The 24,433-nt window shown below is 45.7% G+C and overlaps 1 protein-coding gene across 2 annotated transcripts in view; it reads left to right on the forward strand.

Moving 5' to 3' along the window:
- LRP4 (LDL receptor related protein 4) overlaps positions 1 to 24,433 on the forward strand; it is a 52,206-nt gene that overhangs the window by 21,756 nt on the left and 6,017 nt on the right. For both annotated transcript variants that reach the window (XR_005373455.1, XM_038563407.1), the window contains exons 14-36: positions 787 to 1,004; positions 1,165 to 1,341; positions 1,711 to 1,833; positions 3,489 to 3,697; positions 3,857 to 3,938; positions 4,479 to 4,584; positions 5,617 to 5,818; positions 7,132 to 7,321; positions 7,412 to 7,543; positions 8,671 to 8,811; positions 9,195 to 9,281; positions 9,388 to 9,559; positions 11,572 to 11,734; positions 11,857 to 12,082; positions 12,440 to 12,743; positions 14,477 to 14,695; positions 14,861 to 14,995; positions 15,832 to 15,940; positions 17,397 to 17,541; positions 17,812 to 17,925; positions 18,645 to 18,780; positions 23,024 to 23,091; positions 23,636 to 23,723. Coding sequence is in view for 1 of the 2 variants with exons in the window: in XM_038563407.1 (XP_038419335.1) it covers positions 787 to 1,004; positions 1,165 to 1,341; positions 1,711 to 1,833; positions 3,489 to 3,697; positions 3,857 to 3,938; positions 4,479 to 4,584; positions 5,617 to 5,818; positions 7,132 to 7,321; positions 7,412 to 7,543; positions 8,671 to 8,811; positions 9,195 to 9,281; positions 9,388 to 9,559; positions 11,572 to 11,734; positions 11,857 to 12,082; positions 12,440 to 12,743; positions 14,477 to 14,695; positions 14,861 to 14,995; positions 15,832 to 15,940; positions 17,397 to 17,541; positions 17,812 to 17,925; positions 18,645 to 18,780; positions 23,024 to 23,091; positions 23,636 to 23,723 (3,546 nt within the window). In the remaining variant the exon portion in view is untranslated. The remainder of the gene's footprint in view (positions 1 to 786; positions 1,005 to 1,164; positions 1,342 to 1,710; positions 1,834 to 3,488; positions 3,698 to 3,856; positions 3,939 to 4,478; positions 4,585 to 5,616; positions 5,819 to 7,131; positions 7,322 to 7,411; positions 7,544 to 8,670; positions 8,812 to 9,194; positions 9,282 to 9,387; positions 9,560 to 11,571; positions 11,735 to 11,856; positions 12,083 to 12,439; positions 12,744 to 14,476; positions 14,696 to 14,860; positions 14,996 to 15,831; positions 15,941 to 17,396; positions 17,542 to 17,811; positions 17,926 to 18,644; positions 18,781 to 23,023; positions 23,092 to 23,635; positions 23,724 to 24,433) is intronic.

The following is a 24,433-nucleotide window of genomic DNA, read 5'->3' on the forward strand; positions in this document are numbered from 1 at the left end:
AAGAGAGAGGCAGAGACACAGGCAGAGGGAGAAGCAGGCTCCATGCAGGAAGCCCGATGTGGGACTCAATCCTGGGTTTCCAGGATCACACCCCGGGCTGCAGGCAGCACTAAATCACTGTGCCACTGGGGCTGCCCAATGAGATGCATTTTAAATGGCATAATAAAAGGTGCTTGGGTGGCTCAGTCAGTTAAGCATCTGCCTTTGGCTCAGGTCATGATTCCAGGGTCCTGAGATTGAGCCCCATATCGGGCTCCTTGCTCGGCAGGGAGTCTGCTTCTCCCTTTCCCTCTGCCTCCTGCTTATATCTCTCTCTCTTTCACTATCTCTTTATCTCAAACAAACAAACAGATAAATAATCCATTTTAAATAAATAAATAAATGGCATAATACACATTAAATCAGTGCAGATGCTTAGTATTTTTATTATTAGTTTGTAGGGTTGAACTAATGAATAAAAATTAATAATAATTTTTACTATTAGAAAATAAAGTCTGCCACAAGGGTTGGGATTTTTGTCTATTTCATTCACTGCTATACTCCTAATCCCTAAGAGAGAGCCCTGCAGGTACTCTTTAAAAAAAAAAATTGTTCAAAAAATAAATGCCCTGCTAGAGACGTTTAAATTCAAACATTTAGAAGATACTCTGTGGACTACACAGAATGTGTCTTCTATAAGTTGGAATCCCCTGGGTTAAATGAATGAAAGACCCCAGTCTGATTATTATCCCTGTTACTATCTGGCTTCTGCTGCCTGTCTCTAAATTTCCTCTTGTCCCTTTCTAGTACCATTTACTGGACAGACTGGGGCAATACCCCCCGCATTGAGGCCTCCAGCATGGATGGCTCTGGACGCCGTATCATCGCTGACACTCATCTCTTCTGGCCCAATGGCCTCACCATTGACTATGCTGGGCATCGTATGTACTGGGTAGATGCTAAGCACCATGTCATCGAGAGGGCCAATCTGGACGGAAGTCACCGCAAGGCTGTCATTAGCCAGGGTGAGGCCCTTTCTCTACTCTTCTTCATCTCTCATCCTTCTTTCCCAATCCCAGCCCCTAGGAGCCTTGGCAGAGGGTGAGATTTGTGCAGTTGCCCGGCCTGGGCCCAGAGCCCATGGCAGATTGTGTCTGGACTTAAGTCCTTCTGGACTTTCCCTAGGCCTCCCTCATCCCTTTGCCATCACTGTGTTTGAAGACAGCCTATACTGGACAGACTGGCACACCAAGAGCATCAATAGTGCTAACAAATTTACCGGCAAGAACCAGGAGATCATTCGCAACAAACTCCATTTCCCTATGGACATCCACACCTTGCACCCCCAGCGCCAGCCTGCAGGTGAGAAACTACCCACCTGGTAAACTTTTGGTGCCTCTGAGAACCTTCCCTGCACCTGTCACAGCTGCCATAGTTTCTGGCAGGGAAATTTGTGGTTGGCACTGTTAACGGTCCAATTTCTCCCTCTGCTGGACATTTAGGGTACAACATTGAGACTCAGGAAAACGTGCTTCACTGTCCCCATCTCATTCATCTCTTCTGTCAGGTGTTCACTGTTTGCAGCTGGGGCAGATATAAAAAAACAATCAGACATAGCTCCTCAGTTCCAGAGAGCTCGCACCCTATCTAATCCCCTACTCACTTGCCTTGGGATGGACTCTGCCAACATTTGGTCTTTCCTGACCCTTTTGCCCTGGGCTCTTTGAACAGGGAAGAACCGCTGTGGGAACAACAATGGAGGCTGTACCCACCTGTGTCTGCCCAGTGGCCAGAACTATACCTGTGCCTGCCCCACTGGCTTCCGCAAGATCAGCAGCCACGCCTGTGCTCAGAGTAAGTGGGTCTGGGGCACCTGCCTCAATGGACGTGCCTTGTGATGGTGGGTGGAAGGAACAAGAGATAGGAATTCAAGGGATTGTCTGTCATGGGGAAAGAGCCAGACTCCTCAGCCCCTCAAGAGGAAGAACTTAAGAGGCTGGTGGCTCCTACATCAAAGCTGAGGCCTGAGGGCTCAGGGGTACCACCCAGTCGAGTGTAAATACCTACAACCAGGCTGGTGTACCATTTCGCCAGGTAGGATCTATAGGCAGCTAGAGGGTGCCAGGCCCTTCTAGAAAGCAGGGGTTTCTATCTCTTTACCTTTAGCCTCACCTTTTTAAAGACTTCCTTTCACCTCTTAAATCAGAGAGCCAAGATTAGGACCTCTGGTGATGCTCTGTATTTATGGTGACTCTGGATGAATATGTGTCTAGTGAGTGGGAGATAATGGGGTTCCCTGGTCGCTCCTGAACTGCTATTTTGGCTTCCTTTGAGCTCCTGCAGGGTCATTGCCTTGAGAGAATGGCCCTGTCTAGCTCAGAGTCGCAGGTGACTTTTTCTAAGAATAGTCCAGAGAGGAGTGATCCAGGAGTATGACATGACCAGCAAGGGGCTAGGGTAATTCCTCACACATCAGCAGCTGGTCTTATTTATTGCTGTGTCCCCACTGCCCCTCTTATCCCTGTTAAAACCAAATTTCTCTTCGGATCTGGGTCCCTTCCAAAAAGAGTGAGTTTAGGAAAGCTATTCAGATGAACAAGGGCTATTCATTCAACACATGTTGATTGAGAGCCTACCTTCCTTGCATTCTCATAAGTACCCAGCCTTGTCCATCTTGTCTCAGTGAGGTACAAGATGTTTCCCCAGGAACTCCCCCTTAAGAATTTCCCAGATCTTAAAAGAAGACACTTGGTGAAGTGAGGCAGGAAGTGCTTTTCCAGGCAGAAATACATACTGGGAAATAGACCAGAATGGGCCAAGAGACAGAGAAGAGCCAGCAGGGAGAAGTGTGTAGGTGGTGGCCAGAACTCCTTCTCTGGAGCTCCCAGACCTGAGTTCAAGTCCCAGGTCTGGTGCTCTGTAGCTAGGGCAAGTTATCCCATCTCTGGTAGCCTTGGGTGGCTAATCTAGATAATGAGAATAAGAATAATGTGACTCACAAAGAGTTGCTATGAGAGGAAAGGAGACCAGGTGAGAAGAGCCCAGAGCTCAGTGCTGGGCAAGGAGTAAGTGTTCAATAAACCATCACTGTTGGCTAAAGCTGTAAATGGAAGAGCAAGAGAAGGGGATATAGGTGACTGAGTGGAGCAGCAGCAGCCCTGAAGCAGATGCAGAAGTGAGCAGGCTCGGGTAGGGGTTGATGGCCATCCAGCCAGCGCACCCAAAGAGGCTAAGCAAAGAGGAGAGAAAAGGAGATGAAGCTGACAGTTGCTTATACACGATGTGCTTCTGGGCCCTGGGGAGAGTCTATTGATCCTAAAGTTTGTGTCTGTCAGCATGGGGGCCGCCCATTGCTCACAGGGGGCCTGAGGTGTGAAGAGTAGGGGGACATAGGGCACGTGATCCCAGGAAGTGTGATTGAACCAGATGTCACACAGGTGAGCGTCTGTGTCTGTCACTGTGATTGGATTTAGAGCATTAAAAGAAGACCCCTTTCGGCCTTTGATCAGGTCTTGACAAGTTCCTGCTTTTTGCCCGAAGGATGGACATCCGTCGAATCAGCTTCGACACAGAGGACCTGTCCGACGATGTCATCCCACTGGCTGACGTGCGCAGTGCTGTGGCCCTTGACTGGGACTCCCGGGATGACCACGTGTACTGGACAGATGTCAGCAGTGACACCATCAGCAGGGCCAAGTGGGATGGAACAGGACAGGAGGTAGGGGCCATCAAGGGAGGGCAGAGAGTAAGGGGAGGAATCCACCGTTTCCTGGGTAAAGACTTCCCATACCTTTGGCAACCTTGAAAATTGGTACAGTTGCACCCCAGAGCTGAGGCACAGGTCCAGTTGGTGACAACAGCTTTGCTTTCTGTCTAGGTGGTAGTAGATACCAGTTTGGAGAGTCCGGCAGGCCTAGCCATTGATTGGGTCACCAACAAGTTATACTGGACAGATGCAGGTACGTACAAGGCTGATATGGCCAGCTTTGTGGGATTCCTCTTATTAAAATTCTAGCCTCAGGGAGAAGGGGCCCAATGCCTCTCTAGACTACTTGTCTGGTGGAAGTTCTTGGTAGGTCAGAAGTGGTGGGGCTGCTGCAGAGCTGGAGCTATACGCTCATATCTGAGGGTTTGGCATTCGCCAATCAAATGGCAGCTATTGCTGCTGTGTAGCTGGTGCTCAAGAATGTTTTGAGGTATTTCAGAGAAGGAAACTATGCCTTGTCTTTCCATCACTGTCTTAATAAAACAGGCATTTTCTATGAGCCAGGTGAGTATGGGAGGCAAGAGGAATGCCTTACACCAGAGCTACTCAAAGTGTGGTCCTTGGACTTGCAGCATCATCTTTTCCAAATTCAGTTAACTCATACTTGTTATGCATCTGTCGTAAAATATTTCTTAATCATCTACTGCATGTCAGGCTCTGTACTGGGAGTGGAAGGTAGTAGGGTGAATGACCAAGTATAGAGTTAATATCTTTGCCCCTTACTTCTTGGTAGGTACAGACCGGATTGAAGTAGCTAACACAGATGGCAGCATGAGGACAGTTCTCATCTGGGAGAACCTTGATCGTCCCCGGGATATCGTGGTGGAACCCATGGGCGGGTGAGCACCTATTCCTTTCGGACCAGCTCCACCCATCCCACAGATTTGAGCTTTAATGGGAAGTCTAGGGCAGCCTCGGTGGCACAGCGGTTTAGCGCTGCCTGCAGCCCAGGGTGTGATCCTGGAGACACGGGATCGAGTCCCGCATTGGGCTCCCTGTGTGGAGCTGCTTCTCTCTCTGCCTGTGTCTCTGCCCCTCTCTCTCTTTCTCTATGAATAAATAAATAAAAATCCTAAAAAAAAATAAAAATAAAAATAAATAAAGGGAAGTCTAGAGGTTAGCGAGAGTGGCCAGATCTTACGGGCAACACCAAGGCAGCAAAGGCAGCTACAGAAACCACAGAAGGCAGTGACAAACTGTTTCCCTTTTAAGTTTTTCATCTTTTTTTTTTTGGCCTGCTTACAAAGGAACTCATAAATAAACCAACAAACAAATAAGTAAATAAATCTGTAGAAATGAAGATTCCTTATAGTCTCCAGCAATAACTATTGCTAACAGTTAACAGTTTAGAATATTTTTCTAGGTTTTCTTTTACATGCATATGTATATTTGTTGTTGGTGGTGGTGGTTTTGGTTCTACAGCAATGGCATACTGTTTTATAACTTGTTATTCTTTTTTTTTTTTTTTCACTTAACTATATATCTTGGATATCTTTCCATTTGATAATACAGAGCTATCTTGTTCTTCATGGTTACATAGAATTCCATTAAATTTGTGTACCATAATTATTTATCCCATCCAGTCAAGGAAACATTTCTTGTACCCCATTCTTACTTCCTCTTTTTCTTTATCCCTAAATAGGCCTCATTTGCTGAACACTCCTTGAGCCATTGAGCTCTGCCTTTATTAAAACCCTGAGGAACCTTTGAATAGTGATAGAATATACAAGAGTTTTGGAGACAGCTTTGAGCCCAGGATGAGGCTGGGAGCTGAGGCAGGAGGCTGGGGCACCTAGTGATACTTTAGGCACCCTGAGTCCCAAAGGAGTGTTAATCAGAAGGGTTCTAAGACCTTCCTTTCCTGTGCCCAGGTACATGTATTGGACTGACTGGGGTGCAAGCCCCAAAATTGAACGAGCTGGCATGGATGCCTCAAGTCGCCAGGTCATCATCTCTTCCAATCTGACCTGGCCTAATGGATTAGCCATTGACTATGGGTCTCAGAGGCTTTACTGGGCAGATGCTGGCATGAAGACGATTGAATTTGCTGGTCTGGATGGCAGCAAGAGGAAGGTAAGGGTGGTGTGAAGACATCTTACCACAACCCTGACAGCCTCCAGGGCAGCACTCCCTGGCTGGCAGCTAGGAGGACTCAGGTGTGATGGGACGAGTGTGAGGTGTGTGCTGTTCCTTTGAGACTGTGGCTACCCTCCAGAGCCAAGGAGGGTGGGTGGGGGATTGTTGCCTGATGATGAAAGGAAACTTGGGACTTTTAGATTGTGATGCACAGATCTTCCTACTAACCATCACAACTAACGCTGTTTAAGCACCAGTTGTCTGCTGGACACGTGATCGCTCTTTGTTTTTGTTATTGTTTATTGGTATAATTTCAAACTTAAAGTTGTAAGAACTGTCAAATTGTTGTATCATTCTCTATCTACACATACATGTGCATTATCATAATTTTTCTGAACCATTGGAGATTAAATTGAAGACATCCTGTCCTTGACCCCAAAATATTTCAATTTCCTAAGAACAAGGACATTGTCCTAAGTAACCACAGTGCAGGGATCAAAATCAGGAAATTTAACATTGATACAATATTGCTGTCTAATTCATGATCCATATTCAATTTCACTACCAACTGTCCCAATAATGTCCTTTATAGTCTTTTTCTTTTCCTTTTTTCTTTCTTAGGCCAGGATCCAATCCCAGATCACAGTTGTGTTTAGTAGTCATGTCTCTTTAACCTCTAATCTGGAACACTTCCTAATAATTATTTAACCTATGCAGTCAAGGAAATAAATCCTTTCTATGTCTTTCTTGACCTTTGTATTTTCAAAACGTAAATGCCAATTATTTTGTAGAATGTCCCTAAATCTATCCACTGTTTCCTTATGATTGGATTCAGATTGTTTTTGAGGCAAAGGTGCTATATTAAATAAAAGTCATGTCCTGCCAGCACGTCTCATCAGCAGGCACAGATAAATGTCAGCTTGTTCCCTCTACTGTGATACTAACTTGGTGTGAGTAAGGTGATTGGTTAAGGTGGTATCTAGTGTGAAGTTGCTGTTTTTCCTTTTGTAATTAAAAAGTAACTGGTGCAGAGGTACTTTGAGATTATGCAACTCATACATGATCTTTTACTGTCATCACACAACCCTTGGAGCCAGGTTGTATCATATAATAGATGTCATGGTCACATCACAGATTGGCAAACTGAAGTTCAGAGAGATTTTATAACTAGTTCTTGCTCAGGGTTGCACAGCAGGTGGTAGTGGGAGAACTGTATCCTGACTCCACATGTAGGTGTGGCTCCATTTTGACCACTGTTCTGTACTCTTGGACCTTGCTGGGGGATGACACAAGTGCTGGGGCCCTGGCAGGTGCTGATCGGAAGCCAGCTTCCCCACCCTTTTGGGCTGACCCTGTATGGAGAGCGCATCTATTGGACTGACTGGCAGACCAAGAGTATACAGAGCGCTGACCGATTGACGGGGCTAGACCGGGAGACCCTGCAGGAGAACTTGGAGAACCTTATGGACATCCACGTCTTCCACCGCCGGCGGCCCCCAGGTGAGCAGCCCTGGACCCGAAGTGGCTTCTCATTGGCCTTCCTTTGCTGTAGACCTCCCCAATGACCACCCCCTCCCCATCCCTTCCCAGTGTCCACACCATGTGCCAGGGAGAATGGAGGCTGCAGCCATTTGTGTCTTCGGTCCCCAAATCCTAGTGGCTTCAGCTGTACCTGCCCCACGGGTATCAACCTGATGTCTGATGGCAAAACCTGCTCACCAGGTAAGTTTGAGCATCACAGACTAGGATAGAGCCTCTCCAGGAGGGGCAGTGGCTCTCTTTCTTCCCTGTGGGTGGACTCTACTGTGGGCTGAGAAACCATGGGTCCTGGTACTCTGAGAGGCTTAGGGAGACCAAGAAGTTTTAGAAAAAAAGAGAAGTCTAGGAAGAGGCCCAAGAGACCAGGTAGACAGGATCATAGGCAGAGTCTAACTGGTTCTTATGGTATCTCTATGCATGTCAGAAAAAGATGCTCATTTCTCAGATGCTTTACTTTCATTGTTGGAAAACTGTCATAATATACCGATTCAGTTAGGACAAGTTACTTTAATTCCATCTGTCCGAAGCTGGTATAATAAATATTAAGACATATGATCTCTCCAGCGTTAAGATACCTTCGTTGGGTGTAGCACTTTGTGAGTGCACAAGGTATGTGACAACCTCAACTGGAGGGTCCCAGAAGCAGAGCCTGGCTGCCCAGATGTTAGGAGTTGATGTTTCTCCCTAGGGGATGCTACGTGGCAGGACACATTTTTTTTTTTTGAAGATTTTATTTATTTATTCATGAGAGACACAGGTAGAGAGAGAGGCAGAGACACAGGCAGAGGAAGAAGCCAGCTCCATGCAGGGAGCCCAACGTGGGACTCAATCCTGGGTCTCCAGGATCACGCTCTGGGCTGCAGGCAGCGCTAAACCGCCGCACCATGCGGGCTGCCTGGCAGGACACATTTGAACCCTAACTTCCTTGGGAATTTGAATGAGAAGGGATCTGTTAATTGGGACTTCCTGGTTACAGGAAAAACTTAACATGAAGGTTTTTAAACCTCACCGTAAAACTTTCATAATGAGTCACTTCTAAGATATTAACAGAGCTCTCATTTATGACTGTGTGTTAGGCCCAGTGCTAAGTACTTTCCATACATGATCTCTTCTAATCCTCTTCTAATCCCTGCTATGATCCCCATTCTACAGATGTTGAAACATCTCGAACAATTTAAAGAACTTGCCCAGGATCACACTACTAGAAATTAACAAAGACGGGACATGAACTCCAGTTTGCCTTACTCTAGGCCCTCTTACTGACTACACTAGGGTGACTGTCCTCTTTGCTTTCTTCCCCACCTGGGCAGGCATGAACAGTTTCCTCATCTTCGCCAGGAGAATAGACATTCGCATGGTCTCCTTGGACATCCCTTATTTTGCCGATGTGGTGGTACCTATCAACATTACCATGAAGAACACTATTGCCATTGGAGTAGATCCTCAAGAAGGTCCGTGCGGCCCTCCTTTCCTGCCCTCCTCCCTCCCCACCCCCCCAGCCCTCTTCTGTGCCTAACCTACTGTAACTGCTCTTCTTCCTCTCCCACCACCTTTGCTTCCTGCTGAGGCCCTAAGGCTTCCTGTTCCCTCTGGCACAGCCCTGCCCTCATCCCTGTAGTGCTTTCTCTATCGTAACGAGGGCATGGTTTAGAGCCTTCCTTGTCCTCTCTGCCAAGAACTTTCCTGTTAACGCTGTTTCTAGACTTCTCTTGACTTCCTCTGCTCAGAGGTATAGGGCTCTCTGACACGCCGGGTGGCTCAGGGCGTGAGTCAGCTCTGCGTATCCCTTTGGAAGAGACGAGGGTCCAGGCTGAGCCAAGCCTTCCCTTTCCAGGAAAGGTGTACTGGTCAGACAGTACACTGCACAGCATCAGCCGTGCCAATCTGGATGGCTCACAGCACGAGGACATCATCACCACAGGTGGGCCTTGCTCCCAGCCCGGGGACCACCTGTCTGGCTACAGAACTCGGGAAGTAGCCCATCTGTTTTAAGGCAGGAGCCAGTGTGCGCTCTTGACTTCCTGCAGGGCTGCAAACCACAGATGGGCTCGCGGTGGATGCCATCGGCCGGAAAGTGTACTGGACAGACACGGGAACCAACCGGATTGAAGTGGGCAACTTGGATGGGTCCATGAGGAAGGTGTTGGTGTGGGAGAACCTTGACAGCCCACGGGCCATCGTGCTGTACCATGAGATGGGGTGAGAGCCGGCTCTGTGGCTCTGGCGGGCGTGGGCGTAGACGGAAGGAAGCAGCGTGCCTCATAGGAACATGGAGCCTGGCCACCGTCGGGCCCTTCTGCTCCTTGTGACTTCTTTCAGGGCAGAGGGCTAATGTAGAGGTAAAGAGCATGAGCCCTGGAGTCAGAAATCCAGGATTCAACTTCCTTTACTATTTATTAGCTGCGTTTGTCCCTTTGGGTCCCATTTTTAACCTCTGATCCACAACTTCCTCACAGTAAGTGGAAGTGATAGTGAAAATGTATACCTCATGCTCTTGGGAGGATTGAGAGAATATGTGGAAAATTCTTTTAAAAAAAAAATTGGGAGGGCAGCCCAGGTGACTCGGTGGTTTAGCACCTGCCTTTGGCCCGGGGTGTGGTCCTGGAGTCCTGGGATTGAGTCCCGCATCAGGCTCCCTGCATGGAGCCATGCTTCTCTCTCTGCCTCTTTCTCTCTGTGTCTCTCATGAATAAATAAATAAAATATTTTAAAATAAAAAAATAAAATAAAATAAAATAATTTTGGTAGGGGATCCCAGGTGGCTCAGTCAGTTGGAGGATCTGACTCTTGGTTCTGGTTCAGGCTGTGATCTCAGGGTCATGAGATGGAGCTGTTTCAGGCTCTGCGCTCAATGTGGAGACTGAAATGTTGAGATTGTTTCTTTGTCTCCCTTTGCCCCTCCTGCTCATGCTCTTGCTCTCTCTCTAAAATAAATTAAATCTTAAAAAAAAATACATAAAAATTGTGATAAAAAGCAATATATAGGGGGCTGGGGTGGCTCAGTTGGTTAAGTGCCTTTGGCTCAAGTCACGATCCCAAGGGCCTGAGATAGAGCCCCGAGTTGGGCTCCCTGCTGAGCAGGGAGCCTGCTTTTCCCTCTCCTATGCCTGTTGTTCCCCCTGCTTATGCTTGTGCGTGCATTCTCTCTTTCTCTCTTTTTGTCAAGTAAATAAATAAAATATTTTTTAAAAGATTTTATTTATTCATGAGAGACACAGAGAGAGAGAGAGAGATGCAGAGACAGAGGCAGAGGGAGAAGCAGGCTCCATGCAGGGAGCCTGACATGGGACTCGATCCCGGGTCTCTAGGATCACACCTTGGGCCGCAGGCGGCGCTAAACCGCTGCGCCACCGGGGCTGCCCTAAAATATTTTTTTTAAGTTTTAAAAAATGAAATTTACCATCCTAACCATTTTTTTTTAATTTTTGGTTTTTCTTGTTTATTTTATTTTATTTTTTTTTTAAGATTTTATTTATTTATCCATGAGAGACATAGAGAGAGGCAGAGACAGGCAGAGGGAGAAGCAGGCTCCATGCAGGGAGTCCAATGTGGGACTCGATCCCAGGACTCCAGGATCACACCCTGGGCTGAAGTCAGGGGCCAAACCATTGAGCCACCCAGGGATCCAAGATTTTTAGTTATTTCATGAGAGACACAGAGAGAGGCAGAGACATAGGCAGAGGGAGAAGCAGGCTCCCTGGGAGGAGTCCGATGCAGAACTCGATCCCAGGACCCTGGGATCACTATCTGAACCAAAAGCAGACACTCAACCACTGAGCCACCCAGGTGCCCCCATCTTAACCATTTTTTTAAGTGTACAGCTCGGTAAAGTATATTCATATTATGGTGAAACAGATCTTCAGAACTTTTTCTGGAGAAAAAGTGCAAATCTGAAACTCTATACCCATAGATAATTCTATTTTTTATAAAATACTTTTCACAGCATTTGGCCTATGGTCAGTACTTATGGTATATAGGAGCTATGGAGGGATCCCTGGGTGGCGCAGTGGTTTGGCGCCTGCCTTTGGCCCAGGGCGCGATCTTGGAGATCCGGGATCGAGTCCCACGTCGGGCTCCCAGTGCATGGAGCCTGCTTCTCCCTCTGCCTGTGTCTCTGCCTCTCTCTCTCTCACTGTGTGCCTATCATAAATTAAAAAAAAAAAAAAATTAAGGAGCTATGGACATGGCAGCATGTATTTTTCCTTGCCTAGGTTCATGTACTGGACAGACTGGGGGGAGAACGCAAAGCTAGAGCGGTCTGGAATGGATGGCTCAGACCGGACTGTGCTCATCAGCAACAACCTCGGATGGCCCAATGGGCTGACCGTGGACAAGGCCAGTTCCCAATTGCTCTGGGCTGATGCCCATACAGAGGTGAGAGTCCTGCTCCTGTTGCTTCCCAGAAACCTGGGAAGACAGAAGAGGACTGTTGAGGATCTCCAGTCTGGGTTCCTGGTCTACTCATAGCCATCCCCCACCCTCTCCTTTCACTATAGCGAATTGAAGCTGCCGACCTGAATGGTGGCAGTCGGCACACACTGGTGTCACCTGTGCAGCACCCATATGGCCTCACCCTGCTTGACTCCTATATCTACTGGACTGACTGGCAGACCCGTAGCATCCACCGTGCTGACAAGGGAACTGGCAGCAATGTCATCCTGGTGAGGTCCAACCTGCCGGGCCTCATGGACATCCAGGCTGTGGACCGGGCACAGCCACTGGGTAAGAGGACCCATGGGGCTGTGCATCAGAGCTGGCTTTTGGGGCGTATTTTAGTGCCAGAGACAGGTCCAGAGTACAGAGAGATTCTTTTACAATGTCAGAGACAAGGACCTACTGGAACCCCTTCCTAAATCAGGCTGTGTTCCATCTGGGTATGGCTCGTACTACAACTGCATGATGCTGTCACCTTTAAAAGACTCCTGAAGGGAGACACACCTGCTCCTTCTCCCTCATCTGTGCCAGTCACTAAATTCTGTCACTTAGAACAGCAGACAATCAGGCACAAGAAACTAGGGCCTTTGTAAGTTTCACACACTAAGCCAGGCTGGTCAAAGCTCGTGCCTCTCGCCTCACCAGGTTTTAACAAGTGTGGCTCTAGAAATGGCGGCTGCTCCCACCTCTGCTTGCCTCGGCCCTTGGGCTTTTCCTGCGCCTGCCCCACTGGCATCCAGCTGAAGGGAGATGGGAAGACCTGCGATCCCTCTCCCGAGACCTACTTGCTCTTCTCCAGCCGTGGCTCCATCCGGCGTATCTCGCTGGACACTAGCGACCACACAGATGTGCACATCCCTGTTCCTGAGCTAAACAATGTCATCTCCCTGGACTATGACAGTGTGGATGGAAAGGTCTATTATACGGATGTGTTCCTGGATGTTATCAGGTATGAGTGTCCCTGAAATCTCCAGAGGACACAGACCCATTTCTGATCCCTGATGGAGGTCCGTGTTGACCTCTAAATAGACTGAATGATTTGATAGCTTGGGTCATGAGTTCTGATCCTGATTTGTTTGCTTATCAGTTATAATACAGTTCAAATTTTGGTTGTTTTTGTTGTTGTTGTTATTTATTTCCAGATGAATAGAAGCCCATTATGTAAAACAGTCAGGCTGGGGATCTGGAGCCTTTACCCTACTATTGGGCCCTGCGGGAGTTCCAAAGATCCCCTAAGACTCAGTGATGAGTAGGCCATGTATCTGTATTACAATACAGGAGTCCTGCCCAAATGCTGAGGCTTGTGGTTGTTCACAGGGTTGCACTTTGCTGTTTTAAAAATATTTTTGTTTTATTTCACTTTTTATTATTCTGTCAGTTTTTAAAAAGATTTTTTTTATTTATTCATCAGAGACAGAGAGAGAGAGAGAGAGAGAGAGAGGCAGAGACACAGGCAGAGGGAGAAGAAGGCTCCATGCAGGGAGCCTGACATGGGACTCGATCCCGGGTCTCCAGGATCACGCCTTGGGCCAAAGGTGGCACTAAACTGCTGAGCTACCCGGGCTGCCCAATTTTTTTATCCCATCGTAGTTGAGGAATGTGATGCCCTGCCACTAGTATGAGAGGTTTACCGTGGCAGAGATTCTCATGTGAAAATATAGGGGCATTCACCTTTCATTCACCTTTGTTCTCCCTACTGGGTGTATTAGAATCTCATGCTGAGGGATGCCTGGGTGCCTCAGCTGATTAAGCATCTGCCTTTGGCTCAGGTCACGATCCCAGGGTCCTAGGATGGAGCCCCACATCAGGCTCCCTACTCAGTGGGGAGCCCGTTTCTCCCTCTCTTCCTCACCCTTGCTTGTGCTCTCTCTCTCAAATAAATAAACAAAATCTTAAAAGAAAAAAAAAAAAGAATCTCATGCTGGTAACAGGTAGGAATATGTAGTTTAGAGAAGTTCCTTAAGTGTTTGTGACATACTCCCATCCTGTGGTTGAAGTACCTGGTATAGGACTAATGTAAAAATACATCGGTAGATTTTGACAAATTTACTTTTCTTATCATTACCACCTAGCAATCCTTATCACTTCCTTAAGTTATATGGGGAATTACTAACCTGTCTTCTGTAAGACATGGGCCCAAACACCTCCTATTTATAGCAGGAAATATTCTGTCCTCCCGAGAATTTGTTCGTTAATTCTTTTTTTTTTTTTTTAAGATTTTTTATTTATTTATTCATGAGAGACACAGAGAGAGAGGCAGAGACACAGGCAGAGGGAGAAGCAGACTCTATCCAGGGAGCCCGACGTGGGACTCGATCCCGGGTCCCCAGGATCAGACCCTGGACTGAAGGCAGTGCTAAACCGTTGAGCCACCTGGGCTGTCTTGTTTGTTAATTCTGCTAATATTTTGAGTATCTACTGTGCTAGGTGCTGAGGAATGTACTGGTAGATATGTGGTCTCTGCCTCTGTGGAGCTTGCAGTCTAGTAAGGATCTACTTAAAGGAACATGGATTAAAGGGGTTCCAGTCTAGGGGTGACTGTCTAGCTTAGTTGAAGGAACATGTGACTCATGATCTTGGTGTAGCAATTACTTAAATAAATATAACTTTAAAAAGGAGGGGGATGTTTCAGTCTATTTCTGGTCAGTCAGGTCAGTTATCCAATACTGGGCTGTTCCCTAGGCGAGCGGATCTGAATGGCAGCAACATGGAAACAGTGATCGGGCGTGGGCTGAAGACCACCGATGGGCTGGCAGTAGACTGGGTGGCCAGGAATCTGTACTGGACAGATACAGGTCGAAATACCATTGAAGCATCAAGGCTAGATGGTTCCTGCCGCAAGGTGCTGATCAACAACAGCCTGGATGAGCCTCGGGCCATTGCTGTTTTTCCCCGAAAGGGGTAAGTTAATGGCCAACAGAAGAGAGACCCAGGAAAAAAGCCCCCAATGAAGAGTTTCTTGGAAGATGCCTATATATTAATGGTATCCAAGTGTCCCCTGTATTCTCTCAGCCCCTGGGTGTTATCTTCCCATGCCTTGGTGATGATGGCAGTGTTGTATCTCAGGTACCTCTTCTGGACGGATTGGGGCCACATTGCCAAGATTGAGCGGGCAAATTTGGACGGCTCTGAGCGGAAGGTCCTCATCAACACAGACCTGGGTTGGCCCAATGGCCTTACCCTGGACTATGATACCCGCAGGTGGGAACCTTGTCCTGGTAGCTTCCTGAAATTGGGTGGGCAGATGAAAGGATGGTTGAGATTCAGACAGTGAAAATGAAAAGATGGAAAGCTCTTTGTTAGGTAAGGAGGAAAAAGCAGTGAGAAGGATGAGAAGATATACTCTGAACCTGGCCCTCAGTCCTCAGATGGATTTTATTTGTATGGTTTACATGTTTTTGATTTGAGTGTCTTTAGCAGAACACATCCTCTGGCTGGACCACCAGTCCCATGACTCCCTCCCTACCTGTTGAAGGCTGATTTTTTGCGTGTTACTTTTCTGATCCCTCCACTCATTGGAATTCACAACTCCTTGTCTAGATCAAAAATGCTAGAGGGTGGGAGAAGAGGGTGACAGAGGCTTTGAGGCAGTCTGTTTCCCTTTCTGCCCCCAGAACAGGAGAAAACAATCAAAGGCACCTGTAGAGCTGGGCTAGCGAAGAGGAATGCTTTCATCCTTTAACTTCAGTGATGTCCTTTTAGACTGAGATCTCTTCTTAAAGAGTATTCTCAAGAATGTGGGCTTCAATTCTTGGGAAGGAGTCAAAGAGTGATCAGGTTACTGAAGATGAGCCTGGTCACTAGACTCTCTACTCCATACCCAGACAGCTCTGCCCCCTCGCCCCCTACTTGAGTCACCAGCTTTTCTTCTTCAGCTTTGGGACTCTCAATGACCTCTGATTATCAAGGGTGCTTTTTGACTGCTCACAGCAACTACTGGTTCAGCTCAGGAGGGGGACAGATAGCTTCTTTGGGGGGAAGGACTCGGCTTCTTGGCAATCATTTTGAGCAGCCACCTTCTCTCTTTTCCTTCATAGGATCTATTGGGTAGATGCACATCTGGACCGCATTGAGAGCGCTGACCTCAATGGGAAGCTACGGCAGGTGTTACTCAGCCATGTCTCCCACCCCTTTGCTCTCACCCAGGTATTGGCTCAGGAGAGACAACTAAACCTCCTTGATGAGGGGTGTTTCCTCAGGGTTCCAAGTTGACAGCCTCTATCCTAGTTGCTTCTCCACAGGCATGCCATGGAAACCCATTTTAGGGGCATTTCCCATACACTGACACCTTGCCATGGTGTGCCTGCTACTCCTATCCCACCACTCCATGTTCTAGCATTTGAGGGAGGGGCTCTCAAATGTAGGTTCCTGGGCCCTGGGATATAAAGAATCTGCATTGTGAGTGTTGGGCTCAGGAATGTGTATTTTAACAGATTCCCTAGTTGATTGTAATGCTGTGTTTCCAACATCTGAGCCCAGGCAGCTTGCTTAGTGGCAGTAGGGTGGAGTGGCTATGAGCCAGAGTTTTGAGGCAACCAGCCAGTTGGCATGTGTTTACTAAGTGCCTCGAATCTGCCAGCTCTGTGGGTTCAAGCTCCGCCTGTATCATTGAATAAGTGCAACTTTGGACAAGATACTGAACTTCTCTAAGCTTCACTTACCATTACCATTTAATAATGGTGTCCAACTGAAATATACACAAAGCATTAGCACACTATCTAGTACTCAGTGCATGTTATTTTTAATCATTTTAATTATTGCTGGCTGTCATTTTTGAGTTCTAACCCTGTACGACAATTCAGGGAAGAGAAAAAGGAGATCTACCAAGCCTGAGGCCAAAACAGGGATTCTCAATCATTTAAAAATCTTTGGTCTTTTTGACAAATTTCCACTTAAACCTGCGTTGTACATGATATCCTGCCAGCCATTAAGATTTTGGCTATACTTAACGATAAGCCTCTCCCATGCCATACTGCAATATCAAACTACAAGATGATATTGAATATGATTTCTCAATATTTAAGTGTCCCCTTTGATTTCTCATATATACCCAGAAGCAGGAGGGAACCACCTTCTCTTCCCTCCCCACCCCTGCTTGAGAATCTCAGGATCACTGCATTAGATGGCAGCTTTCCCCAGAAGTAACCAGAAGATTTGGGCCAGGGCTCTAAGTGAAGGGCCCAGAAGAGTAGGGACCTTAGAAGAACCCCCTGCCCCCAGGTTACTCCTATTTGCTAGGTACAAGAACTCATTATTCATTGAGCCACTCAGTTAACTGAGGATTGGGTGTGAGTGCTAAAAATTGAGAGATAAATACATTTTTTGTTCTTGAAGAATTTAATCTTCCATGACAGACATGTAAACGAATGACCATGGAGCATAAAAGGTAGTAGGCATGGAACAGCATGAAGGGTGAATTCTGTATGGATTATGGGGAGCTTTCCTGGATGGTGCCATATTGGGGACACCTGCAAGTGTGTGCTGGATAAGAGACATAGAGGGCATTTCAGCAGAGGGAATGTATATCCTGAAGCACAGGAGATCTACTGGGGTCAGACTGTTGAATAAAATTTACCCTTTATTGGGTTTTCCTGTTGAGTAGCAGGACAGGTGGATCTACTGGACAGACTGGCAGACCAAGTCAATCCAGCGTGTTGACAAGTACTCAGGCCGCAACAAGGAGACAGTGTTGGCGAATGTAGAAGGGCTCATGGATATCATTGTGGTTTCTCCCCAACGACAGACAGGTGGGCTCCCGGGTCCTGAGCCTGCTTCCTTACCATTAGTGGGGTGGTTTGTCTTCCCAAGGGCTCTTAATGACCAAGACAATGAGACTCACAGGGAGCCTTTTGGTTCCCATTTTAAGCTCTTAGACCTTTTTCAGCCCCATGTGGCTGTACCCCTTCTGCCCTACTGCCCTAAGGTGAGGTGGCCCTGGGGCTCCTCCTTTCTGAGAAGTGTCAAATTGGGAGACCTGATTCTATCCCAAACCAGATACTCACCCACTTTGCCTCTAGGGACCAATGCCTGTGGTGTGAACAATGGAGGCTGCACCCACCTCTGCTTTGCCAGAGCCTCAGACTTTGTATGTGCATGTCCTGATGAGCCAGATGGCCGGCCCTGCTCCCTTGGTGAGTTGGATTGAATTGCCCCCTGGAACAGCAGAGCCCTAAGAGTGGCAGGAGATCATCAGCCTCAGCTTTGTCATTTCAGATGGGATCTGCTTCAGGGGGTAACGCAAAGTGACTGAGAACAATTAATTTGAGCTTTGGAATAGTACAAATCTGGGTGTGTCAGGCTTCTGGCATTTACTAGAATGGAATTCAGGTCTCCTAGTTCCCTGATCCCTGCTGTGGCCTGTAAACTGCTATCTTTTCCTGACCTTTGTGGACCAGCGAGCCATCCAGAGCTAATAATATTGGAACCCAGGGGTGCCTGGGTGGTTCAGTTGGTTAAGTGTCTGCCTTTGACTTGGGTCATGATCCCAGGGTCCTCAAATCAAGCCCCACATCAGGCTACTTGCTCAGCATGGAACCTGCTTCTCCCTCTCCCACTGCCTGCCACTCCGCCTGCTTGTGCGTGCCCTCACCCACCCCCCTGCCTCTCTGTCAAAGAAACAAATAAAATCTTTTACAGAAAATATTGGAGCCCAAGTCCATTTTATACAGAATTAAGAGAATATTGGAGCCCAAATCCATTTTTTTTACAGAATTAAGAGCCTCTAATAAGGATGCCTAGGATTAGGGTAGCTATAAGATTGCTTCATCAGCTGTCCCAGGGTGCTATTCTTGGGTCATATGTAGAGACTGAGGGTTCCAGGGACTCACTCCAGTCCTCTTTTTCTCTCCAGTACCTGGTGTAGTGCCCCCAGCTCCCAAGGCTACCAGCATAAGTGAAAGGAGCCCAGTGCTACCCAACACACTGCCTACCACCTTGCATTCCTCTACCACCCGGACCCGCACATCTCTGGAGGAGGTTGAAGGAAGGTAAGTGTATTCAGTATGGGATTCAGGGCTCTTTTTTCCAAATCACCATCTCTCACCAGCAGAAGACCGCGTTCATAGCTCAGTCATTTCCTTTATGGCATTCCTCCTTTTCTGTGACATTTTCATACAACCTGTTTAGTAGATGGTCTTCTACAGTTTACTTAGAAGCCACCAAGTCATAGTGATCTCTGGGGTGTGGCTTTAGGACTTGGAACATCCTCAGGGTTGTGATAGCCTTAGCTTATAATGACTTCAGACACACATGCATGTATGTGCACATGTGTGTACAGATGTACACACACACATCCTATTATTAAATAAGCAAGCATAACCATGAACAGTTCTCAGATCAAGTATAAAATATGTATTTAATTAAATTGATGGTACTATCAGTTTAAGATGCATTCTAATTGAGAATGTCAACTGAAAAAATGACCAACATCAATTGTGAGATGCCACTGATTGTTTATTTGTTTGTTTGTTTTTTGAGATGCCACTGATTGTAAGACACATTCCTGTTCCAGAGGTGTTGGTTTTATATTCTAACAATATAAATATAAAATAAGACACATCTTAAATTTGATTGAATATGATATTACATTTAATTTAGAGAAATTCTCATGTTTTTTTTATTTATACTTTGCAAGAAAAATAATGTGGAAGTATGGATAGAAATTAAGAAATAGGCCCAATATAGGGAAGCCTGGGTGGCTCGGTGGTTGAGACCCTCTGCCTTTGGCTCAGGGCGTGATACCAGGGTCCTGGGATGGAGTGCCGCATCAGGCTTCTTGCATGGGGCCTGCTTTTTCTCCCTCTGCCTGTGTTTCTGCCTCTCTTTCTATGTCTCTCATGAATAAATAAATAAAATCTTAAAAAAAAAAAAAAGAAGAAAGAAGCCTGATATATAGTTACTCTTAATATTTTTTATTTGATATATGTATAAATTGCAAAATGATTTGCACAGTGAGTTTAGTTAACATCCATCACCACACATAGCCGCAAATTATTTTTCTTATGATGAGAACTTTTTAGATTTACTCTTTTATCAACTTCCAAATGTAGAATATAGTATTGTTGATGATATTCACTATGCTGTACATTATTTCCCCAGGACTTAGTTATCTTATAACTAGAAATTTGCATGTTTTGAACACCTTCATTCATTTTATCCATCCCTGCTACCTCCCACCTCTGGCAAACACCAATCTATGAGTTTGGGTTGTTTGTTTTTTTTCATATTCCAGTATAAATGAGGTTGCATGGTATTTGTCTTTCTCCATCTATTTCATTTAGCATAATGTACTCAAGGTCCACCTATATAGTCACAAATGGCAGAATGTCTTTTTTTTTTTTTTCTGAATAATATTCCATTATATATTGGGGTAACTGGGTGGCTCAGTCTGTTGAGCATCCAGCTCTTGATTTCAGTTCAGGTCATAGTCTCAGGGTTATGAGATCAAGCCCTGCATTGGGCTCCACTCTGAGCTCAGAGTTGGCTTGTCCCTCTCCCTCTGCTCCTCCCCACTACTTGTGCTCTCTCTTTCTCTCAAATAAATAAGTAAATAAAATCTTTAAAAGAAAAAAGAAAGAAAAAAATTCCACCTTATATATATATGCCACATTTTCTTTATACACTCATCCATCAGTGGATACACTCATCCATCAGTGGATAGGTTGTTTCCATGTTGTGCCTATTGTAAATAATGCTACAGTGAATGAGGATGTAGATACCTTTTCAAGATAGTGATTTACTTTCCTATTATTACTATTTTGATATCTATCTTTCTAGACATTTTTCTATTAAGACATTTTCTTTCCATTGTGATATACTGGTCTCCTTATTTTCAGTATCAACTTCAGCTTAAAAGATAATTAATTTCAATTCTGGAAGCAGAAATATAATAATAATCCCAAATGAGAGCTCTAGACTCATGTCTTTATTTTATTATTATTATTATTATTATTATTATCATTATTATTATTATTTTAGACTCATGTCTTTACAGTTATAAAATTTGCGTGGTGCCTGGATGGCTCAGTTGGTAGAGCATGTGACTCGTTAGCTCAAGGTCATGAGTTCAAGCCCCACACTGGGTGTAGAGTTTACTTAAAAAATAAAAAAGAAGGGCACCTAGGTGCTCAGTCAGTTAAGCATCTCCCTTTAGCTCAGGTCATAATCCCAGGGTCCTGAGATTGAGCCCCGTGTCAGGCTCCCTGCTCATCTGGGAGCCTGCTTCTCTCTCCCTCTGTCCATCCCTTGACCCCAACTCCTACACATGCTCTCTCTCTCTCTCTCTCTCAAATGAATAAAATCTTTAAAAAATAAAGTCTGAGAACTAGAATTAGGGTATTAATAAATGAATAAAATAAAATTTGCACATGATCGAATTAATTCTATTTGCCCCATTTTCTCTTTTTAGTTTATACAGAAAGGCAAACATCCGGAACCCCTGAGTGGCTCAGTGGTTGAGTGTCTGCCTTTGTCTCGGGTCGTGATCCCGGAGTCCTGGGATCGAGTCCTGAATCAGGCTCCCTGCTCAGTGGGGAGCCTGCTTCTCCCTCTGCCTATGTCCCAGCCTCTCTCTCTGTGTCTCTCATGAATAAATAAATGAAATCTTAAAAAAAAAAAAAAAAAAAAAAGGCAAACATCCAGATATAAACATGTAGCTTTTTTACTAACTTTTAAGTACTATCAATCATGATTAATCTGATTTTCTTTAGGATAATTTAGAAAACTTCTGAACCCTACTAAGATATTTTCTTAAATTCAGAGTCTATTTGAAGACTTCATGCATCTTGGTTTCAAATGCTCTTTTAAATAGCTTTTCTCTAGCCTTTTAGGATATGCCTTTAATTGCCTGTTCATAATGTGCCACAAAGAAGTTACCTTCTTAGCATTTCAAGCTGGTTCTCTGAGCCCTCCCTCTGGATGTCTTGCATATTCCCTGGTGAAAGAATGAAGAGAAGAAAAACAATTTTTTTCAAGGTCTATTTAGACCTTGTGATAATCTGTATCCAATCAGAGGTTTGGTTGGCTGGTAGTTTCTTCCAGCTCATCCTGGTAGTTTAATAAATCCTCCCATTGGTACCTTAGCATTCTGTCAGCAGACTTCCAGCTCACTTCCAAACCTACTTCTCCTTTTTGGAGGAATCTTTTTTAAAGCCTATTTATATATTTATTTAAAAATTTTGTTTAAAGATTTTATTTATTTATTAATGAGAGACACAGAGAGAGAGGCAGAGACACAGGCAGAGGGAGAAGCAGGCTCCTTGTGGGGAGCCCAGTTCAAGACTTGATCCCAGGACCCCGGGATCATGCTCTGAACCAAAGGCAGACGCTCAACCACTGAGCCACCCAGGCATCCCTAAAACCCATTTAAGCATGGGGCTCCTGGATTGTTCAGTAAGTTGAACAGCTGACTTTTGATTGGCTCAGGTCATTCATGATCTCAGTCCTGCATCAGGTTCCGTGCTCAGCTGGGAGTCTGCTTGAGACTCTCTCTCCCTGGGCTCCCCTGCCCCCACTCGTATTCTCTCTCATTCTTTCTCTCTCTCTCTCTCTCTCTCCCCCAAATAAATAAATAAATCTTTTTTTAAAAAAAACATTTAAGGGGCACTTAGGTGGCTCAGTCGATTAAGTTTCTGCCTTCGACTCAGGTCATGATCCCAGGACTCTGGGATTGAGCCCAGCATTGGGCTCTCTGCTTAGTGGGGAGGCTGCTTCTCCCTCTGCCTCTGTCTGCTGCTCCTCCTCTCTCTCTCTCTCTCTGTCAAATAAATAAATAAAATCTTTTAAGAAAAGAAAGAAAGAAAGAAAGAAAGAAAGACCATTTAAATATGATGTAGCATCTTGAAGACAGTGACTCACAATGATTTCTCTATATTTCCTAGTCTATGCTTCTGATGTCTCCCATCAAGTACAATCAGATATCTAAAAGTTCCACTCATAGCCCTTTCCCCCTGTCCTTCTTAGGACTTTCCTTTTCTTTTTCTTTTTTTATTTAAGAGAGGGAGAGAGAGAGAGAGAGAATCTTAAGCAGGCTCCACACCCTGCCCAGAGACTTACTTGGAGCTCGATCTCACAACCCCAAGATCATGACCTAGCCTAAAAATCAGGAGTCAGATACTGAACCAACTGAGCCCCCCAGGCCCCCCCCCCCAGGACTTTCTCTCTTACCTGGAGGAAGGCAAGATCTTTATCAAATACAAGTAGCCCTCACATTCTGTTTTCTCTGCCCCACAGATGCTCTGAAAAGGATGCCCAGCTGGGCCTCTGTGCACATTCCAATGAGGCTGTACCTGCTGCTCCAGGTGAGCCCTGAGTGCCCAACTATTTTGGAAAAGGATGTAAGGGATCCAAGTCTCCACTGATAGCTTCCAGAACCTCCATGGGGATGCTCTGGGGTTGTTGAACCCATGTCTCAGAGTAAATAAATAGAAAAACTAATATTAGCTAGCTACCATTTATGGAGTGCTTTCCATATGCCAGCCATTTTGCTAAGCTGTATGTATGTGTCTGCACATATACATGTGTGCATATATATGTATGTAAATGCTCATGTTTCACTGCCACCAGGCTATGAGCATTTTATTATTTACATTTAACTGATGAGAAAACATAGGGTTCAAGTTAAGTGTCTTGCCATAAGTCACATTGGCCAGTAAGTAGTGGAATTGGCATTAGAGCTGGCAGGCTGTTAGGTTTTGTCTCAGCCCTCTACCCTGTGGCCTTTTCCCTGGCTGTCCTCAGATGGTGTGGCATCCAACCCCTACTAAAGGAGCCCTCTGTCTTCCATCCCTCACACCAACTGGAGGATTGTCATTGGTCCCCACCTAGCATCTCTGTTCCTCCTAGGGGAAGGACTTCATGTCAGCTACGTCATTGGTGGACTCCTCAGTATTCTGCTGATTTTGGTGGTGATCGCAGCTTTGATGCTATACAGGTAACCTCAGCCTCATTGCGGGGGCCATGTGTCCATTGGTCCTCATTAACACGTCTGTGATCTCCCGAACTCCATGTCTTGCTGATCCAACCTCTGACCAGCCTCACGTCAAGATGGGTCTCTGGTCAGAGCCACAGAAAGGAAGGGTAGAACCTGAATCCTTATTCTTTTTCACCATTCACAACTCAAGCAGGTTCCACATGTTATGACCAAGCAGCCGTTGGGACTTTGTAGACTGAGATGCCGAAGGCACAGAGGGTATTACCCAAGGTCAAACAGTAAGAGGCAAAGCGGGGACTGATGCTGGCACCTCTGCTTTTCCACTACTCTACCTCACCTCAAATGATGGAAGTTCGAAAGGCTTTTCTCTTCACATAATCATGGCCTTTATTACAATATTGTTTGATATGTCATTGCCCCATAGGGATCATCCCGGGAAGGTGGAGTATGTCATTTTCAATTTAGAATCCTCTTTTTGTGGCCCTCTATTTATTTTCCCCAAATGCTTTAAACACAGCTTGCAGCAGAAATACCAGGATTTTGCTATGCTGCTGTGGTTCCTGCTAAGGACAACAATGCTAATAATAATAGTAACAGTTACTAGTCAGTGACTATGTATCAATGCCACAACAATGTTGTAGTACAGGTATTGTTATTCCTCACTTTACAGATGAGTATCTGAGGCTCATAGAGTTTAGATTATGTCCACC

Source organism: Canis lupus, chromosome 18 (genome assembly GCF_011100685.1).
Source record: "Canis lupus familiaris isolate Mischka breed German Shepherd chromosome 18, alternate assembly UU_Cfam_GSD_1.0, whole genome shotgun sequence".
Taxonomy (NCBI): Eukaryota; Metazoa; Chordata; class Mammalia; order Carnivora; family Canidae; genus Canis; species Canis lupus.